We start from the raw sequence: 20,179 nt of genomic DNA, 5'->3' as shown, positions 1-20,179 counted from the left end.
AAAGGCAGGCTCTTTCTTCTACTATATGCTGCTTAGGGTATCTTCTGGAAGTCTGCTTTAGAGAGCCAGGGCCTGCCCTAGAAGGTCTGTGGCCTTTGGGGCACCCCTCCAGAACTGAAGCCCTTCAGCCGCCCCTCAGGAGGAATTATGGGAACTATGAGAGAGAGACAGGGCCTGGACCAGCATGACCCAGGGTCCCCGGCCTCTCTTCTCCTTCAGCCAGTCCCTCGTCCTGAGCCCACAAGCAGACACTGCAGCCCAGCCAGAGCCTGTGAGCAGATGCAAGTTTATTATGGCACAGACGGCAGCTTCCTGAACCCTCACCCCAAACACCAGCCCCCAAACAAGGCCCCAGGAGGGAGCTCTGGCAGCCAAAGGCTTATCCCTGGCCCCGAGTCAGACCAAAAACCCTCGACAGTGACCTCAGAGCCGAGGCCTGGAGGCTGTCAGCCCTGAGCAGTGCCCCCAGCCGCCCCCCTCATTCCCCAGTTGTCCAGAGAAGCCCACACACAGAGGCAGAGCCCTTGGAGGATGGGAGAACCCACGGGCTCCTCTCCGCGGAAATGCAGTCCAAGGTTCCAACCGCGCCTCAAGACCCCATCGGTGCTTGAAACAGCAAGTGTGAAGCTGGAGGGAAGGTTCCCAAGTATTGAGGGAGGGAGGGAAAGCCGACTCCATCAGAAGCAAACTTCAGGTCAAAGAGCTGCCCTGGAGAGGCCAGACCACAACGCCCCAGCCCCCCGGGAGCAGAGAAACAAAGAAGAGCAGCTGCTGCTTCCAGCTCTGCTTAGATGCCACGGCCACACCCTTTCCCCCAGCTCAGCTTGCAGGGGCCTGGACGACTTGCCCTCCATCCTCCCCGGGGCAAAGGCCACAGCCCTCAGCCTCCACCCACCTGCAGCAAACACCAAGGCCCAGAAAGACCAGCGTGGTACAAAACATCTGTTAACGGGCTACATGCAAATACCATCTTCTGCCAAGCAAGCCGAGGGGCTTATCATCACAGATTGTGCCCAGTGGGAGCCCCAGACTTGCTCCCCTCTCCCTGGGAAACGCTGGCTGACAAGCAGCCCGTCTTCACACCTGCCTGAGAGTCAGCCCCAGTGAAATCTGCCTGGGCTTCCATGCTCACGCTCCCCCGAGCCTGCGGTGGCCCCTGGGAGCGGAAGCGGACAAATCAATTCACGGGGCATCCCCGGAGCTTTGCACCAGCCCCACGGCTCCTGCAGGGCGACCCCTTCTCCCCCTCAGCATCCTGGAAGCCCCACATGCAATGCCAGCCCCAGGCTCAGGTGCACTCAGAGACAGGGCCATCCCCACCACCCCTTAGCCCTTCTCCCCACCCCCACCCCCTGGCCACCTGGTCAGTGGCTTCCCAGCCAAAGGCCCCAATTGCTCACGTCTCTCCCTCTTCTACTGGTCCAGAGGGAAGCTAACTGGACCAGTGGGAGGAGACAGAAGCACTGTATCCTGGGATATTCAAATGGAACATGTCCATTTCCTCTACTGTCATCCAGAACATCTGTAAGCAAGGGACAGAGTGTGGGCGGGGTCCGGACTGCGAAGGGAAGGGCCGCTGGGCTGTCAGAGCGTCTCCCTCACTGGCCCACCGCAAGGACCTCGTCACTCTCTCCACTTGCCCAGGAGGCTTCAGCCCAGCAGCCAGAGGATAAAAGAAAGCAAGGGAGGGTAGAAAGAAGGGGACTGGGATATAACATCCTGGTTTGGTGACTTCTCCCAAAACACAGAGAAGCCCAGGGAGGGGGTGACCTAGGGGCAAGGCGAGGGAGTGGATGAGGATGGGGGACGGAGCAGATCAGGGTGTTCAAGACCAGGGCTCTGCCTTCAGGGCTTTCCCTGCCGCTGGACAGAGAGCTCCCGGAGGGTGCCCAGCCCTTTCTCTTCCTCTGGGCACCACCTGCGTCGGGCATGGGCGCCACGGGAAACCTCCTTAAATGTTTGTGGTGTGGATGCGAGCTGGACCCCCGGCATCCAGGTCCAGAGTCCAGTCCTCCTCGGCTGCCCTGCCTGGCACTGCAAAAAGATGGGTCCACGCGTCCTCAGCAGGAACTCCTGGCTCTGCAAAGAGAGAGCAAGAGGGTCAGGCGAGGGAAGGAGGGAGCAGGGAGAAAGGCAGGGAGGGCTGAGGCTGAGCCAGGCTCCAGGCAGGGTTCAAGCCTCAGGCCTGATGCTCTCTGGGGCAAGATCTCCATCACCACCACCAGCCCCGCCTCCCCAAGCCCCCAGGGCAGCCTTGCCCCTTGGCTCTGACTCAGTGGGACCACATACAAGTCCCGGAGGCCTCCCCTGGCCCTTGCAAGGCCCCCGCTGGATGCCGCCTCTGCCTATTTGCTGCCTCTGCCTGTTCCCTTTGCCTGGTACACTCTTCCCTTTCCTCCTCCTCCCCCACTGCCATCTGGCTCACCCCGCTCCATCCTTCAGGTCAGGAAGCTGGCAGTCCCCGCCGCAATCATTCCCAGATTCCCTACGAAACATGGACCCTGCCTAGCTCAGCATCCACCCGCACGGCAGCACCTACCAGGCTAATATTGTCATTGGCTATTTACCCGGTGACAGGACAAGAATTCCTTCTCCTTCTCCTCTGGGACTGAGTAGGAACCTCCAGCCCACACTAAGCTAGGATCAAGGGAGGGGGCCTCTGGTGGAGCGGGGGAGGGCAAGAGGCAGAAACTCTGTTGGCATCACCAAGCGCAGGATGTACAGTGTAAAAGCTGGTCCCGGCAGGAGAAAGATTTTATTTGCCTTGTAGATATTTCACCCTGAGACCAACGAGGGCCTTTTTCCTTCACCCCAGCCCAGCCCACTTCCTTTTCCCCGGACCTTACCCAGCCCCTGAGCTCCATCACAGGGAGAAAACCAACTGGTGGAACCAACTGACTGACAGCAGGGTCTCAGGAAGAGAGGACTGAGGGCGGGGGCGGGGGGTGGGCGAGTAGAGGGTGGGAGCAAGAGAGAATTGGAGGACAGAGAGAAGAGGACCCGGCCATCCCAGGTGGCCTCAGTCTAGACCTGCGGGGGTCTGGGGGGATGGAGTCAAGAACGGTTTTGCTTGACGTTTGAACTGCAAGACTTTTACATAATGAGCGGTAAGTTAAAGGTTTACTCTCATGTTCACCCCCTTTCTTAGGGCAGGAGTGAGTCCCTGCTGAATCCTTAGATTCCAGCAGAGCATGTGCTCAGTAAACTGTGGTTAAATGAATGATGAGTTAGTGAATGAATGAATGAATGAATGAAGCCCCCAGTGCTCACCTGACAGAGATCCGGTGCTCTGCGAATGTTGAGCTAATGAGGGGGTGTACGTGTGTGTGTGTCTGTGTGAGTGTGTGTGTGTGTGTGTGTATTGTGTACTGGGGAGAGATGATCTCTCAAATCCACACTCTAGGTCCCTGCCTCTGCTGGGGGATGGGCCTCAATTAACCACAGGAAGGTCGCTCGGTAGGCAGCTGGCCCTCGCTCTCCTTCCCCAGGGGCTCCCATCCCCTCCTCCCAGCCGCACCTGGTGGATGAGGTCAGGTCAGGAGGTGAACGAAGAGGATGGCCAGGCCGATGTTAAGCAGGATCACCATGCAGATGAGGACGGTGTTGGGGACCTGGGAACAGTGGAGAGAGGCTGCCTGAGTCCCCGGGAGAGCACCGCCCCATGCTCTTGGCTCACTGCTGTGCCCAGCACCGGGACAGACCATCAGCGCTGGAAAGATTCTTGGAAATAATTAACCAAACTGCTCAGGGTCCTGAGAGGGGCAAGAACGTATCCCAGAGCACACAGTGGGCAGGGCTGGGCCTGGAACCCAAGAACACGGCCTTCCCCGCTGCTAATTCCTCTGGGGCCACATCTGTCAGTCCCTCAGAGCCCAGCTTCAGTCTTTGGCGCTGCAGTTCCTAGCTCCCAACCTCCTCTAACAAGCCCAGGGGTCCAGGACCCAAGCCCCCCACTGGGCCCCTCCCTGCTACACCTTGCAGCTGAGGCTGCGAGCCTGATGGACAGGTGCACCCCACCCCAGCCGCTTAGGACTCCCAGCCACCTCCTTCTCCAAAGAACTGCCCAGACAGCGGGCACAAAGGCCAGCCCCCTGCCCCAAGGTGGGGGGAACTGTGTCGTGTAACCGTGAATCAGGCTGCACTTAACTAAGGCCACATCCCGCCTGCCCTGTCCTGCACCATCACCCTCACCCCCCACCCCGCCATCTGCCCCCGAATCCCACCCCCAGCTCCCCCACCCCTGGGGAACCCGACTTCCCACCGACAGCCTCACCTCCTCCACCTCCACCTCCACCTCCGCCGCCGTCGCCGCCTCCTTCCGAGCCTTCTTCTTGGCCCCGGCCTTGGTCAGCCGGGCCTCCGTCTTGCGGGCCTTGGCCTTGGGCTCGGCCTTGGGGAGGATGGGCTTGGGTTCCAGCTTGGCGGGGCTCTCGGGCGCGGAGCCTCGTGGCGGGGCCGCCGCCCCGGGGGCGGCCGGGGACGCGGGCGCCGAGTCGGCCGCGGGGACCTCGGGCTCGGGCTCGTCCTCGAAGGGCGGCGGCGCGGGCGGCGCGGTGCGCACGGCGTAGCTGTGGTAGCCCTGGTAGAGCGCCACCTCGGGCTCCTGCGACAGCGCGGGCGGCGCCTGCAGCGCCTCGATGGCCATGCGCTCGCTGGCGGGACGCGCGGGGCTGCGGCGGCCAGCGGCCTCGGACGGCGTGACCGGCCGGCTGCCCTCGCCGCCGGGCTCGCCGTTCCAGGCGCCCGAGCTCAGCAGGCCGTCCTTGGACGCCGCTGCCGGCCGGGGCCGCTTGGGCTGAGGCGGCGTCCCGGCCGGCGACGGGGGGCCACCCTCGGGCGCAGGGGTCTCGCGCTCGTGCAGCTCCGGGCTCTCGCGGGGCCGCTCCGAGAGGCCTGCGGCGCCAGGGCCCCGGTGGGGGGAATCCAGCAGGCTCTCCGAGTTCTCCAGGATCTCCTGGAGCAGCCGGCGCTTCTGATACTCCGGACCTGCCAGGGACCACACGGGGAGGCTGCATTCGAACCCCGGTCCCAGCACTGGATGACCCAGGGCAAGCCGCTCTGAGTCTCATTTATGTACTCAGCCAGCCCTAACTTACAGCCACCAAGTGCCAAGCACTGTTTTAAGCAATTCCCCAATACTAACTCATTTAATCATTTTAATAACCCTATGAGGTGGATGCTATTATTTAGCCTCCATTGTACAGATGAAGAAAAGGAGGCTCAGGAGAGGTAAAAATCACTTGCCCAGAGTCACCCAGCTGACCAAGGGCAGAGCCAGGACTGGCACTCAGGCTAGTCTGGCTCCAGAGTTTATACTCTTTATGGTCACACTGGTCTCTCCATTCTCTTACCTGAAAAAAGGGCCCAATCATACCTATTTCATAAATACTAACGGAAGGATTAATCGGGTGAAAAAAAAAATGCCTGTAATACGCTGAGCTCAGTGCCTGGCACGTGGTGACAGCTGTTGCTATGACCATCCAAGGCGGAGGCAGCCAGCCAGGGTCGCTCTTCCTTGGACCAGCAGGGGGCGCACTGTGATGGGAAGCGACTTAACCTCCCAGGCACAGATCTGCGCTCCGCGGTCTTCCATCTAGTCTCCCTTTGGTCTTCCGGACGCAGCCAGAATGTTTAGAAAATACAAATCTGATCGTGCCACTCACCTTAAAACCCTCAGTGCAGGCAGCACCGATCCCCCACCCTGATGGGCTCCCACCGCTCTATCCAAATGCAAAGTCTGTATCAGAGCCAGGGGGTCCTCCTTACTCTGCAGCCCCATTTCCCAGAGAGAAGAGACGGGCTGGAGTGGGGGCAGCCTCTGATACCCCGCCACAATCTCAGCATGAGTCCCCTTGTGTCATGCTTGCACCCATCCCATGCTTGCACCACGCTCCACAGATTCTGGAACTCAAAGGCATGTGTGGACCCACTTGAGCATCTCAGCTTTCCAGCAAGCAAAGAAAAAGTGTCCACCCCCCCCAGGACCTACCCCTACCCCGTCCTGCCCCTCCCCTCCCTGGTTGGCCCTACCTGGCTGGTAGAAGTCTGGAGCCAGTTCCCTGGCCAAAGTGCGGGCAATGTTGGACTCTTGGTTGGCAGCCAGGGCAGCCTGTTCTGCTGCCTCAGCTTTGGCCTTGGCGTGACTTGTCCTAAGGAGACAACATGGTGGAGACTCAGGATCTCTCCAGAGAAATAGCCCTCTGCCCTTCCTCCCCAACCCACAAAGAGACACCCTGGACAGAATTTTCATTCACTCCAGCTGTCAATGAATATTTATTGAGCCCTGTGGTCCAGACTGCTGTGCATTCCCCAGACCATTTCCTCTTCATTCTGGGCACACAGATGGACTACATTTCCCAGCCTCCCCTGCAGTTAGGTGTGGTCAGGTGACCGTCCAAAGCATTGTGGGAAGACAGGATTATGCCATTTCCAGACCTGGCCCACAGAAACCTCCCCTATAATCCTCTTTGTCCTCTCTTTTCCCCCTGTTGCTGGTAAAATGCAGAGGCCAAGGCCCAGAACAGGGAACTTAACCTCATTTGTGTCACAGATCTTCCTGGCATCTGGTGACACCGCTGGAACCCTTCTTGGAATGTTTTAAAATGCACAAATTACACAGGATTACAAAGGGATACAATTATATTGACACACTGTTACCAAAATATTTAAAGGGACAAATTTGTAATATAATAATGTATATTCTTCTTTATTAACACTTTAAACAAAATATCTAGCGGGTCTATTAACTACCATAATTTAAAAGTATAGATTAACATAAAGGATATTTCAAGGATACGTGCAACAACAGTAATGTGACATGAAAATATATGTGATTTCTATTAGTGACAAAGTCAGAGATACTGCTAATACTACTGTTGATTTATTGCCAACTTCCATAATTGAAGAAAATACTAAAGTTCAGTTAGAGGTTAGTAAAAATAAAGATGTGGTTTTCCCTGCCCAGATCCCCTCGCTGGGCAAATGCACCCAGCCCTAACTTCTGAATTGACCGCTAATGGCTCACTGCTCTCCCAGAGAATTGCAACCAGTAGAAGCCACCTTGTTCCCAAGGTCAACAACCCCTCCCCAACCCAGGGAGCCCATAACCAATGACTAATGACACCAGCCAGCCCCTTCTTGTCCCAAGAGGAACCAACTCTGAGGTACAAGTCAGGCTCCAGAGCCCCCATGGGATCAGGCTGAAGCTGGACTCCAGGTTAAGACCACATCTCTGCTTGGCTACTTCCCTGTCTGATTCTGTGTCTCTCACTCCCCCTCTCTCCTGAGAGCACTTGCTCCATAAATCGTCTGCACAAGGATCCTCATCTCAGACTCAGCTTCTAGGGAATCTAACCTAAGGCAGCATCCAGGTTCACGGACTCCCTGATTTCTCTCCACAGTACCGCCTGTGGACTCCAGGTTCAGAAACACAGTGGAAGGAATTTGGGTCCACAAATGATTATTGCATAGAGCAAAGTCCCCCCCAGCCCCGCAAAGTCCCATATTAAATGTGGAACATTTAAGCATTAAATTTAAACATTAAATTCAGCAAGGCTTAAATGTCTACTACGTTAAGCACCTGAAATTTGGGGAATGTTTATTTCAGTTTATTTAATCTAGCCTAACTAGGAGAAGTACCTGCTAAAATATTAACAGCCCAACTTACCAGTGGGCATTGTTTTAAAGGAATTATGAAGATTATCTCATGTAATCATCATGATGCCTTAGGAAGCTGGTGCTGTTATTATTTTCCCTGCTTTACGGAAAAGGAAACTGAGGCACAGGCAAGGTAGGTAACTTGCCCAAGGTCACAAAGTCTTTAAGTGCAGGAACTGAGATTTTGAACCCAGGCAAGATGATTCCAGAGCCTGTGCTGCTCTGAAGCATGTGCCATACTTGGCTGGGAGCTGGGATTCCTGTGGACAAGACAAGCCCCTCTCAAGTGAGGGAGATGGGCTGGAAGCAAACAACCAAAATTATTTAATACAATGTAATTAAATAAAAAGTGCAATTGTGAGAAGTGCCATATAGGAAGAGTACAGAATGCAATGAAAATGTACAACAGGAAGACTTGATATAGATCGGCAGTGGAGGTGGGGGATTAGGCAAGGTTTCCTGGAGGATGTGACATTTAAGTTGAGAGCTGAAACTGACACACCAGTTAGCCCATGAGACGTGAGGTGGGGACAGTGAGCCAGGTAGAGGGAAGAGCACGTGCAAAGGCCCTGAGAGGGAGTAAGAGCTTCGTGCCTTTGGGGAACTGAAAGGTCAAATCGGTGTCCCCATGGGCAGATGAGTCAGTTCCTCGGGGAGCTGATTTGCGTGTGTCTTTAGCATGGAATTGGGCCCAGGATAAGGGAGATAAATTTTACTAAGCTCCCTCCAAACGCCAAGCCCTTTGCCTACATTATCCCTTTCAATCCTCAAAACTGCCTGGGAGGTAGTTTTTACTGTCTCTATTTCACAGGTGGGGAAACTGAGTCTCAGACATGTACCTTGCTCAAGGATGCAAAGTAACAGTTGACACTTACAAAGCATTTACTACATATCAAGGGCTTTATAGAAATTAACCCATTTAATTTCCCCAATCACTATGTGGTAGGTGTTATCACCATCATCCCTCTTTACAGAGGAGAAATCCGGGACATAAGAAGGCTTCAAGGATCCCACCAAACTTACCCAGCCAGCAAGTGACAGCAAGTTTTCAAACCAAGGCTTTCTGGGATCTAGAGTCTGTGCCCTTAACCACCGGCTGTATCTCCACTCCATAATGAGTAGTGGAGTTCAAACCCAGAATTGTCTGATTTCTAAACCCTTGCCCTCTCCACTGCCCCAATAATGTTTACTGAAGAAAAGAATATTTTACTGAATGAAAGGATACATAAATGAATTCATGCATGCACACGTACACGTATGTATGCGTAAGCGGGCAGCATAGGAAATAGTTAAGAGCATGGTTTTGGAATCAGCAGTCCTGGATTCCAATTTTGGCTCTGCCAAGGCTGGGGCTAGGGTGCAAATGAGGCATTCACCTCAGGCTCAAAATTTAGGGATGCCAAAAAACTCAGTAATCCAGATAAATAATACTCGAACGCCATATTTTTAAAAGTCCAAACTAATGCAAAAATAATCCTTGATGAGCAAGCTATGAACAAAATTTAAATAAAGGCCAAATCAGACCCTGCATTTGTATGACTCTCCTCACTCGCCTCCCCCTAGTCCCGACCCCACTGGGACTCTAGGACCTTGGGTGAGTGGCTTTGCCTCTCTATGCCTCAGTTTCTACATCTGTAGGATAATAATTCTGCCCTTTTGGAGGTGCTGTGAAAACTACTGAGAGGCAACACATGAAAGTGTTTAGCCCGGGATGGGGCTGAGTGATGATGATGATGGTGATGGTGGTGGTGATGGTGGTGGTGGAGAAGGAGGAGGAGGAGAAAAAGAAGGAGAAGGAGGAAGATGACATTTGTGACATCAAAATCAAGTGTGGAACCAACAAGGAACCTACTGTATAGCACAGGGAACTATACTCAGTATTTTGTAATAACCTATAAGGGAAAAGAATCTGAGAAAGAATATATACATATAATATATATATACATACCTAGATATACGAATATATATACACATACATATATATATATATACGTATAACTGAATCGCTGTGCTGTACACCTGAAACTTACATGATATTGTAAATCAACTATACTTTAATTAAAAAATTAAAAAATAAAAACCGAATGTGGTACATGCATATCCCCAGACTCATATTTGCCTGTACATGGGTATGTGTGATTCAAAGATCTAAAGTTTCAGAGACACTTCCCTGGAAACCTGAAACCCCAGGTTGGGGGAGGAGGGAAAGGGCTGGGCAAACCCTCCAACTGAGAAAATGTCCTTTTTTGGTAATGTAAGCTGGATGAGGCTTGTTTCCCGGTGCCCTGGGAAGCTGTGTTGCAGGACTCCTCAGGCCAGAATGGCAGCCTTCACACTGAGCCCTGGAAGATTCTGGGGGATCAACGGTGGACCCTCCAGGGCAGCCAGAACAGGGGTCAGAGGGCAGTGGCCACAGAGCCCAAGGCAATAAGGGCTGCTGGGTTTAAAGGAAGCACGCTCCTCTGCCCACATCCATCAATCTGACCGACTGAATACCTTATCAGCGCCCCCCCCCCAAATGCCTCTGATTTCAGGAATAGCTCCCTAGCTCCCCAGCCTTCAAGCCAGGAATCCCAGCGTCTCCCACACCCTCCTTCCTCACCTTTCAATATTCACAGACAACAACCACCAACTCCTGTCTCTCCTGCTCCCCCTATAGCTCTTGAATCTGCCCATTCTCCTTCCTTCCATCACTCCTCCTGCAAGGTCCCCCGCCCCCATCTGTAGCCTCCCTGCCTCCAGGCTCGCTTCCTACAACCAATTACATGCAGCTTGCTTAACCCATACATCCCGTGGCCTCACCTCTTGCTGAAAATCTTTGCAAGGCTTCCTATTGCGCTGAAAATAAAGTCCAAACTACTTAGCGTGGCCTTCAAGGCTCTCCAGATTCTCGGCCCGAGGCAGCCTTGATGGGGTGTATCTGGCAGCTCACCAGGGCAGGCTGAACTGCTGTGGTCCAAAGGCTATCTTCTGGTCCAGTGGCACTCACAGTGTGGTCCATGCACCACCCCCCAGCCCCTCATCATCCAGGCACTTGTTGAAAATGCAGATTTGGGGGCTCCACCCCAGATCTGTTCAATCAGAATTTCTTAGGAGGAGCCCAGGAATCTGTATTTTATAAACCTCCAGCTGCTTCCACTGCTCATTAAAGTTTGAGAAGCATGCACTAGTCAGACAGAGAGAAAATCCAGCTTTCTCTTGGGCAGTTCCCAGCCTGCTCAACCCCCCAGGAGCCTTGAGTGGCTCTCTTCAAGCACCAGGATCCCTCCCTGAGTCCAGGTCCTGCTAGGGAAGCGCAGGAACCATTTCTTTTCCTATGACCACTTTGATGTTTCTTGGGGAGGGTCTCCTAGGATGGCTCTGCCCCTAATGGGGAAAAGGGAGGGAGCAGTAACTGGGGCAGGGGGTGGGGCAGGGATCAGTCACCCTTCTTGATTTCAACAGATTTTCTTTCGTCAGCAGGGTTAAAAATAGGGCTGGTGGTGGTTCAGGGCTGGGGCAGGGCAATAACCCAGGGGAAGCACTTCTGAGAGTATCCAGCCCCACCCCTGACTCCTTTGCCCACCCCAGACCCCTAACCGCCCCATTAGATCTGGCCTTGTTGCCCAGGCTCCCACCAGGCCACCGATGGCTTCATTGGGCCAAAGGGAGACACCCACAGGATGTACCCCTGACTCCTTTGCTCTGGCTGTTCTCCCCTCTGGAATGTTTTCTCAATCCTTCTACCTCCCAGCCTTAAAGGGCCAGCTCAAGACCCACTTCAACATCCAGATTCATTCACTTAATACAACTTTATGGAGTGCCTACTATGTGCTAGGCACTATTCTGGGCACTGTGACTGAAAAAGCAAACCAAGTATCCAAAAATCCCTTCTAGAGCTCACATTCTATTGCAGGGGCAGCAAATTAGGGCAACAGGCCAAAGTTAGCCCGCTGCTTGTTTCCCTACCACCTGTGAGCTAATAATGCTTTTTATATTTTTAAAGGTGTGGAAAAAAACCCAAAAGAGTAATTTTATGATGTGAAAATTATATGGAATTTAGATCTGTGTCCATATAAAGTTTTATTGGAACAGAGCCACACCCATTCGTTTACTATTACCTAGGGTTAACTAGTTGCCACCGAAGTCCATGTCCTGCAAGGCCAAAAATATTTACCGTCTGGTGCTTTACAGGAAAAGTTTGCCCACCTCTGTTCTAATGCATCCACTCAACAACGGTCTCTTCTACTACTCTTATTAATAACATTGATCTGTTATTGGTTGAGCACTTTGTGCCCAGCTCTGTGCTATGGCCACAATTACACATATGACTTCAGTGAGGTGAAGTCACTTTCTCAAGGTCACACAGCTAGAAAGTGCATCTGCCCAAGCTCTTCCCCAGTACACTGAGCCGCGGCCTTCCTGGCACTAACTAACTGGGCCAGGTCTTCCACGTGCTGGGACCAGGGATGGGGAAAAATCAGACCCAGCAGCCGCCTGAGGAGCTCACAACCTAATGCAGCCCTGCCAGGTCAACTATGCAACATCTCTGAAAATCAGTGGATGGACAGAGGCACAGAGCAAAGCCTTAAACTACATGGGGGTGTGGCTAAGAGGGGGCAGCTCTGGCTAGGTTGTCTGGGGTCAGGTCTTGGCTCTGCTCCTTATACCCTCGGGCAAGTCTGAGCCCCCTGAGCCCCAGTCTCCTCACCTGTAAAATGGGGATAATAACAGCACCTGCCTCAGAGAAACAGTATAAGGAGTAAATGAATAAACAGTCATATGGCCCTTAGAACAGTAGCCAGGACACAGGAAGTGCTATCTAGGTGCTTGTTAATAAAATATGTAAGAAGCACAGTTGTTTTTAGACGACTGCAACAAAAAACCTGAATGTACTTAATGTCACTGATTTGTTCACTTATAAAGTTTTCAGAAATCCATCAGAACAAGGAGCCCATGGTAGGTTTGGAGGACAGAGGCAGATAATCAGAGCCCCCAACTCAGGCCTCTGCCAGCCTCTCTGAAGCTGCAGAGGTGGTTGATAAGGGCAGTGCAGCCAAGTCTTCCTGAGGGGATGCTTCAGATGCCACCGCCCTGTCTTCTCCCAAAATAGCCCCTCGCCCCTAGCTCTGGCTGGCAGTGGCCGTTTCCCCCCAGAACAATCATGGTCAGAGTAAACTCGAGGAGGAACCACAGCTGGAGTGTCCAGCCACCTGCCCAGACAGCTCCCTGGGAGAAAGTTCCCCTACCCTCCAACAAGGATGTAGACAAGGGTCCAGTCTTGCCTGGACTGCATTCATTTGGCAAACGTGTGCTAAGCCCTGCTGGGAAACTCTTCACCGGAGGGATTAAGGGTACAAGTTCACATCCATCATATTCTGGGTACCTGACCTTTGCTCTCTGGCCTCAGTTTCCTCAACTGTGAAATGGGTTAATAATATTTAACTCACAAAATTACTGGGAGCCTGAAATAAGATTGCACAAAAGTGCTTAGCATAAACTGAGCACTTAACAAATATTAGCTATCATTATTGTTACAGTTTTTGTTATTATTATAATGATGTTTACCAGCAATTCCCTTCCAAAATGCTAAAGACTGCCAAAAAATTGGGATTTAAATATGCATTTGTAGAAGGATATGTCATGTAAACATTGTCTCAAGGTTCACCCATGTTGCAGCATAAATAGTACTTCATTCCTTTCTATTGCCAAATAATGGTCCACTGTGTGGATAAACCATATTTAGTTTATCTGTTCATCAGTTGATGGACATTTGGGTTGTTTCCACCTTTTGGTTACTATGAATAATGCTGCTATGGATATTTGTAGAAGTTTTTGGGTGGATGTATGTTTGCATTTCTCTTGGGTATACACCTAGGAGTGGAATTGCTGGGTCATGTGATAACTCTTTTTAACCTTTTGAGGAACTGCCAGACTGGTTCTGAATTGAGTGTAACATTTTACCTTCTTCCAATAACATATGAGGGTTCCAATTTTTCCACCTCCTTGTCAACACTTACTATTATCCATTTTTAAATTTTAGTCACACTAGTGGTTTGTGAGGTGCATTTCATCGTGGTTTTGATTTGCATTTCCCTGATGGCTAATGATGTTGAGTGTGTTTTTATGTGCTTAATGACCATTTATGAATCTTCTTAGGAGAAATGTTTATTTAGATTCTTTGCCTGTTTTCAAATTTTTTGTCTTATTATTGAGTTGTAAAAGTTCTTTATATATTCTAGATACAAGTCCCTTATCAAATATATGATTTGAAAATATTTTTCCCATTCTGTTGTCTTTTCACTTTCTTGATGGTGTCCTTTGAAGCACAGAAGTGTTTAAGTTTAATGATGTCCAATTTATCTATTTTTCTTTTGTTGACTGTGCTTTTGGTGTCACATCTAAGAAAGCTTTGCCTAGCTCAATGTCCGAAGATTTACTACTATATTTTATCCCCAGGGTTTTATAGTTTACTTCTTATATTTAGATCTAGAAACATTACTTCTAATAAGAAAAAATGGGAAATAAACTAAGGGTTCGTACCGCCCTAGGAGATAGGCACCACAACCATTTTACAGATGAAGAAACTGAGGCACAGAGAGGTTAAGTCACTTGCCCATTATTATTATAATGAACATTAAGCCAGACATGGCCCCTGCTCTGGAAGGATGTAGAGTCTGGTCAGAGATAAGACAAGGTGAAAAGTTTTGAGAACAAACAGAAGGCTACAGGGCAGGAGAAAGCCCATGTGCTGGGTTACATGTTCATAATTTCTATTTTGTTATTTTTATATTATAAATGTATAAAATATGTAGTAAAAATAATATGGTTTCATCATCAAAAAAATTGGAAAATAAGCAGATTTGTTTGAAAAAAGAAAAATTGCTGTTAATATTTTGGTATTTTGAGGTGGTTAAGAACACTGTTTTTTGACTGTGGGTGGCTTACATAATTCTCTGTACTTTGATTTTTTTCCATCTGTAAAATGGGGATATGAATAGCCCCTGCCTCACAGAGTTGTTGGGATTATAGAGAGAATGACTGTACCTAAAGCATTTAGAACAGGACGTGACGCATAGAAAGCTCTATGCAAGTGTTTGAAAATTTTAGAAAGTGAATTTGTTTTAGCTGAAGTGGAGGGGCATAGGTTTTGAGTCTAGGGGGCTGTGCCCCACTTCAGGCCCTAGGTAGGACCTCCCGACCTTGGAAGCCCAGCCTGAAATCCCCAGGCCATGGAGGTGACCTGTTCCAGATCATGTTTTACAGAAACCTTTCTCCCCTTCTTGAAAAAGAGCCGCCAGCCCAGCTGGGAAGGGGGCTCACACTCACCATGTGTGGGTGGGTAAGTGACACCCCTTCCCCCCGACCCAGCCTCTAAGGGGGAGGCAAAGTAATGAGTTGCTGTTTACTAAGTGCTAACTATGTGCCAGACACTTGATCTTTGTGGTCGGCTGAATAATGACCCCAGAGATATCCAGGTCCTAATCCCTGGAACCAATGAATGTTACCTTATACGGCAAAAGGGGCTTTGCAGATGTGATTAAATTGAGGATCTTGAGATGCAGGAATTATCCTGGATTATACAAGCAGGTTCTAAATGTAACCACAAGTGTCCTTATAAGAGGGAGGCAGGGGCAGATGGGACCACAGGAGAGGAGAAGATGAGGTGATGATGGAACAGAGACTCGAGTGATGCACTTTGAAGATGCAGGATAGGGCCCCAAACCGAGGAATGGGGGCAAACACCAAGAAATTGAAAAGTCAAGGAATTGGATTCTCCTGTCAGCCTCCAGAAGGAACCAGCCCTGTCAACACCCTGACTTTAGCCCACTGAGACTGATTTCAGACTTCTGACCTCCAGAACTGTAAGAGAATAAATCTGTGTTGTCAGCCCCCAAGTTTGTGGTAATTTGTTACAGCAGCAACAGGAAACTACAACAACCTCTGTGATCTCATGTCATCCTCACGACGACCAACTGTACAGGAGAAGAAAGGAAGGCTCAGGAAATTATTTGCCCACGGCTCATAGCTAGTGAGATCCAGAGCCGGCTGGAACATGATTGCAGATCTGTCTGGCATCAGAGCCTTTGCTGACCCACGCATCTGCTACACACTTCAGTTAAGCCAGAAGACCCCAGCAGCTGGGACTGGCCACAACCATGCCTCTTCCCCCAGGGGCGTGGGCATCCCTAGCGTTCATCGTGCCTATCATAGAGCCAAGGGCTAGTGGTTACCAGCAGTGATACCCTCAACTTCCCCCAAAGAAAGGTTAGTCCATCCAAACCTGGGAATTGCCTGGCTGACTACATGTGACTAAAGTCTGGCTGTACTGCGGCAGCCAATGAAGTGACAGGGAGGGGACCTCAGGCCTTGCTCCCCCTCCCCACATAGGACTGGGCCCTGCAGTCCAATCTGGAACCCAGGTCTCAGCAGTGAGGCCTTTTCTGGATGAGCTGGCTGCACAGGGAAACTTCCTTTTTAAAAAGTCTACACCAGGGACTTCCCTGGTGGGCCAGTGGTTAAAAATCCGCCTTCCAATGCAGGGGACGCAGTTCGATCCCTGGTCGGGGAACTAAGATCCCACATGCTGCGGGACAACTAAGCCCATGCAACGCAACTACTGAGCCTGTGCGCACTAGAGAGAAGCCCGTGCGCCACAACTAGAGAGAAGCCCGCGCGCTGCAACAAAAGACCCTGCATGCAGCAACGAAGATCCCATGTGCCACAACTAAGACCCGACGCAGCCAAATAAATAAATAAATATTTAAAAGTCTATGTCAGATTTTAAAATCACACTTTATGAATTATGAAAAGAGTAACAGTAAAGCAACAGCACTGGGAACCCACTGTGCTAAAACAATAGCTAGGTAAGCTTTTGAGCCTTCTTTTCTAGCCTTTCCACGTGTACATCTATTTTTTAACAGAGCTGTGAACACAATAAAGATTCAATTTTGAGGGCCAGTTTTTAAGAGCATGGAATCTGAAGTCATGCTACCCAGGTCTGAAAACCCTGACTCAGACATTAGCCGTGTGACCTGGGCAAATCACTTAACCTCTCTGTGCATCCATTTCTTCTTCTGAAAAGTGAGTGTGGCAGGAAGATTTTTCAGATGCCTCCTGGTATTCATACCCTTATGGGATCCCCTCCCCTTGAGTATGGGCTGAACTCAGTGACAGACTTCTAACAAAAAGACTATGGCAGCGGTGACAGGATAGCACTTCCATGACTAGTTTACAAAAGATGGTGACTTTGCTCTCGCTAGCAGACTCTTGCTGGCTTTGACGAAGCAAGTTCCCATGCTGGGGAGGCTCACATGGCAAGGCACTGAAGGCAGCTTCCCGCCAACATCAGCAAGGAGCTCGGGGCCTCAGTCCAACGGCCCACGAGAAACTGGATCCTGCCAGCAACCATGTGCGTGGGTGTGGAGTAGATCCTTCCCCAGGGGAGCCTTCAGATGGGACCAAAGCCCCGGCCAACACCTTGACTGCAGCCTCATGGGAGACCCTGAGCCAGAGGACACAGCTCAGCCACGTCCTGATACCTGACCCACAGAAACCGCGAGATAAGAAAAATGTGTTGTTTCGTGCTGCTATGTTTTGGGATAATTTTTTAGGCAGTGATAGACAACTATTACAAATTTGGATAATAATAATGCCTACCTCATAGGGCTGTTATGAAAATTAAAGGAATTAATATACAGAAAGGGCTTAGAACAGTGCCTTTTGCCCTGAGTGTGCACTAGAGAAGTTTAGCTTTCACTATTATACATTTTTCACTCACATAATTTTTCATGTTTGCATATATTCATGTTTATCATTTCAGACTGCTCAACCTTTTTTTCTTTAGAAATTTAACATCTACATATTTTTGAGCTAGTGCTTCCCCTTCTGGGAATCTGGCCAACTGACATACTCAAATTGTGCAAAATGACACACGTACAAGGGTATTTACTGCAATCCTGTTTGTAATAGCAAAAGATTGGAAATGAAGCCAAAGCAAGAAGTGGGGAAGTAGTTGATTAAATTATGGTATAGTCATTTGAAGAACAATTCTTGTTGAGTGCCTACTATGTGCCAGCACTACGCTCAGATACTGGCATGTATTATTCCATTTAGTCCTCACAGGATCCTCTAAGGTAGACATCAATTCCCATTTTACAGGTGAGAAAACTAAGGATGAGAAGGTTAGATAAGCCATCCAGCTCACACAGTCAATAAACGGGGAAAGCCAGGAATTCCAGTGTGGTGAACACCAAAATAAGATTAATATTAAATAATTTTTAATATTAATGTTGGAGTTTTTGTTAATATTGGTGTCAGACGACATGGTTTCAAACCCCAGCTCCTCCACGTCCAAGTTGTGTGACCTTTGCCAAGTCACGGAACCTCTCCAAGTCTGTTTCACCATCTGTAACTCGGGTTAATAATAGCACTTAGCTGCCCCTAGAATTATTGTGAGGATCAAGTGAACTGTGGCATGTGAAGGGTATACTCATTTGATCGTGACAAGTATTTACTAAGCACCTACTGTGTGCTGGGTCCTGGGCTAGATCTAGGGGTACAGCAGTGAACAGAAGAAACTCACCTCCTAAAACTTACAGACTAGCCTAGCATGCCTCCCTGTGCATAGTGGGTACCCCATCAATGGTAGCTGCTATTTTTGTTACTATTACTTAAAGAGTGATTCTTCGCCCCAAGGGTTGGACTTCCCACCTGGGTCTACTGGGATCGCCCGCAGAGAGCCCGCTGACCTGGCTCTGGGTGTGCTCTGCTCCCCGCCTCAGCCCACCCCGCCCACCCGGTGAGCCAGCCATCCCACAAGGCCCAAGTCAGCAGACATCTCCTGTCTAAATAAGGACAAGGCGCACAGGAGAGCTTTCTGTGAGCTGGAGGAATGCTGACAGCTGAGCCCTCCCGGCCCAGCACCCTCCCCGGCCTCCGGCCCCTCCCCAGGTGGGACTCCGCTGTGGCATTCCAGTTTTTCCCAGAGCAGCCCCCAAGGTCCCTGACACCCCCCCTCACCCCCCCAGGCTGCTCTGAAAGCTGATAAGGAGCCTTAGGAAGGAATTCCAAGCAGCTCCATCTGTTCCTGGGGGCTTGCATCCCTGCTGCCACACGGGGAGGAAGAAACCACGGGGAGGGGCCAACCCCAGCCCCAGCCCTGGAAAATCACATCCCTTGCCTCGAAAAGCATTTCCAGAGATTTTATTTGGCCTCAGGCGCTGTGTCAGGTGTGAGGGCCCCAGAGGAGATTCCGACCACGTTGCTGTCTTCCTCTATCCCCAAACCATGTCACAGGTCACGACTGAGACAAGTCCATGGCTCCTGGTGGGGTGGGAAGGGGGAGACACATCTAGCCCAGAGCACAGGCTCAGGGGAGACCTCTTAGAGAAGTTCTTCCTGAGGCAGTGGCTGAACGGGGGAGCTCTGGCACCAGATGACTGGGGTTCCCATCCTAGCCCTGCTTCTTCCTAGTTCTGTGACCTTGAGCAAGTTACTTTACAGTTCTGTGCCTCCGTTTCCCCATCTGTGAAATGGGAGAATAACAGCACCAACCTCACAGAGTTGGGAGAACTAAATGCATGGGTATTTGCAAAGTGCTTAGAGCAGTAAGGGCGGTGGGGGAAGGGGGGGGTCATGTCCTCAGGATTTGTTTAGGGTGACCGGAGAGCTTATCATTCAAACCAGGGCACCTGAGGGTGAAAGGGGGTCTGTTTATAATTATACCCAGCATGATCCAGGGCGATCTCAGGCACACGAGGCAGCGTGGTCATCCCAGCCTCGACCACAACTAAGGTGCCAACTGTCACCGACAGCGACTGTCTGTCATCTTTGTAAGCCAGCCCTGCAAGAGATGAACACCATACTCGGCACACAGCAGGTGCACACAAGAGCTGCTGAGGTTTTGTTTCCAACAGATCTGACTTTCAGATTTCCCAGGAAGAAAAAATAACCCTTACGATGAAGACACGTAAAAACGAGACTTGAGCTAGAGTCCAAGGAAAATATTAAGGATTTCTATGCATTAGTTAAGAGATATTTATTGAGCTCTTTATGTGGGTCCATGCCTAGGCCCCGGGGTGGTGGGGTGAAGGGGGAGGGGAAAGAGGTGTCATAAGGAAGCAAAATAAAGAAGTAAAGGATTCCATGCCTGGTGACCAACCATGGTTGGTCGGGTAACAAGGAAGCATTTGGAGACAGGATTCAAGATAGAACAGACACCATCAGGGAGGGGTCAGGTCTTGGGTGGGCCTGAGGGATGTGACAAAGGGAACTGATCAAATGTAGAGCAAAGGCAGAGAGGTGGGCAGGAAGGGGGCCTGGGGCTTGGGAAGGGCATGTCCTGATGGCTAAGAACCAGGTCTTGGACCGGAATCAAGGGTCCAAGTCCCATCTCCACCCCTTATGCACTGGCTTACCCGTGGCAACTCACACTATCTACTTCGCCTCACTTTCTGCAGCAATAAAATAGAGCAAAGGATACCTTCGCTCTTCAGGGCTGCCCGGAGACCAAATGAGATGCCTGTGAAATTCTGTTCAGTTC

General features: G+C 50.7%; 1 protein-coding gene across 1 annotated transcript in view; it reads right to left on the bottom strand.

Moving 5' to 3' along the window:
* Positions 1–267: 267 nt before the first annotated feature.
* JPH2 (junctophilin 2) overlaps positions 268–20,179 on the bottom strand; it is a 62,566-nt gene continuing 42,654 nt past the window's right edge. Inside the window, exons 3-6 of the mRNA XM_036827382.1 lie at positions 6,031–6,149; positions 4,274–4,986; positions 3,518–3,611; positions 268–2,079 (exon numbers count right to left, since the gene is read on the bottom strand). Coding sequence (XP_036683277.1) covers positions 3,531–3,611; positions 4,274–4,986; positions 6,031–6,149 — 913 coding nt within the window. The 3' untranslated portion in view covers positions 268–2,079; positions 3,518–3,530. The remainder of the gene's footprint in view (positions 2,080–3,517; positions 3,612–4,273; positions 4,987–6,030; positions 6,150–20,179) is intronic.

This window comes from Balaenoptera musculus, chromosome 15 (genome assembly GCF_009873245.2).
Source record: "Balaenoptera musculus isolate JJ_BM4_2016_0621 chromosome 15, mBalMus1.pri.v3, whole genome shotgun sequence".
Classification (NCBI taxonomy): Eukaryota; Metazoa; Chordata; class Mammalia; order Artiodactyla; family Balaenopteridae; genus Balaenoptera; species Balaenoptera musculus.
This window is presented reverse-complemented; position numbering and strand designations above follow the sequence as displayed.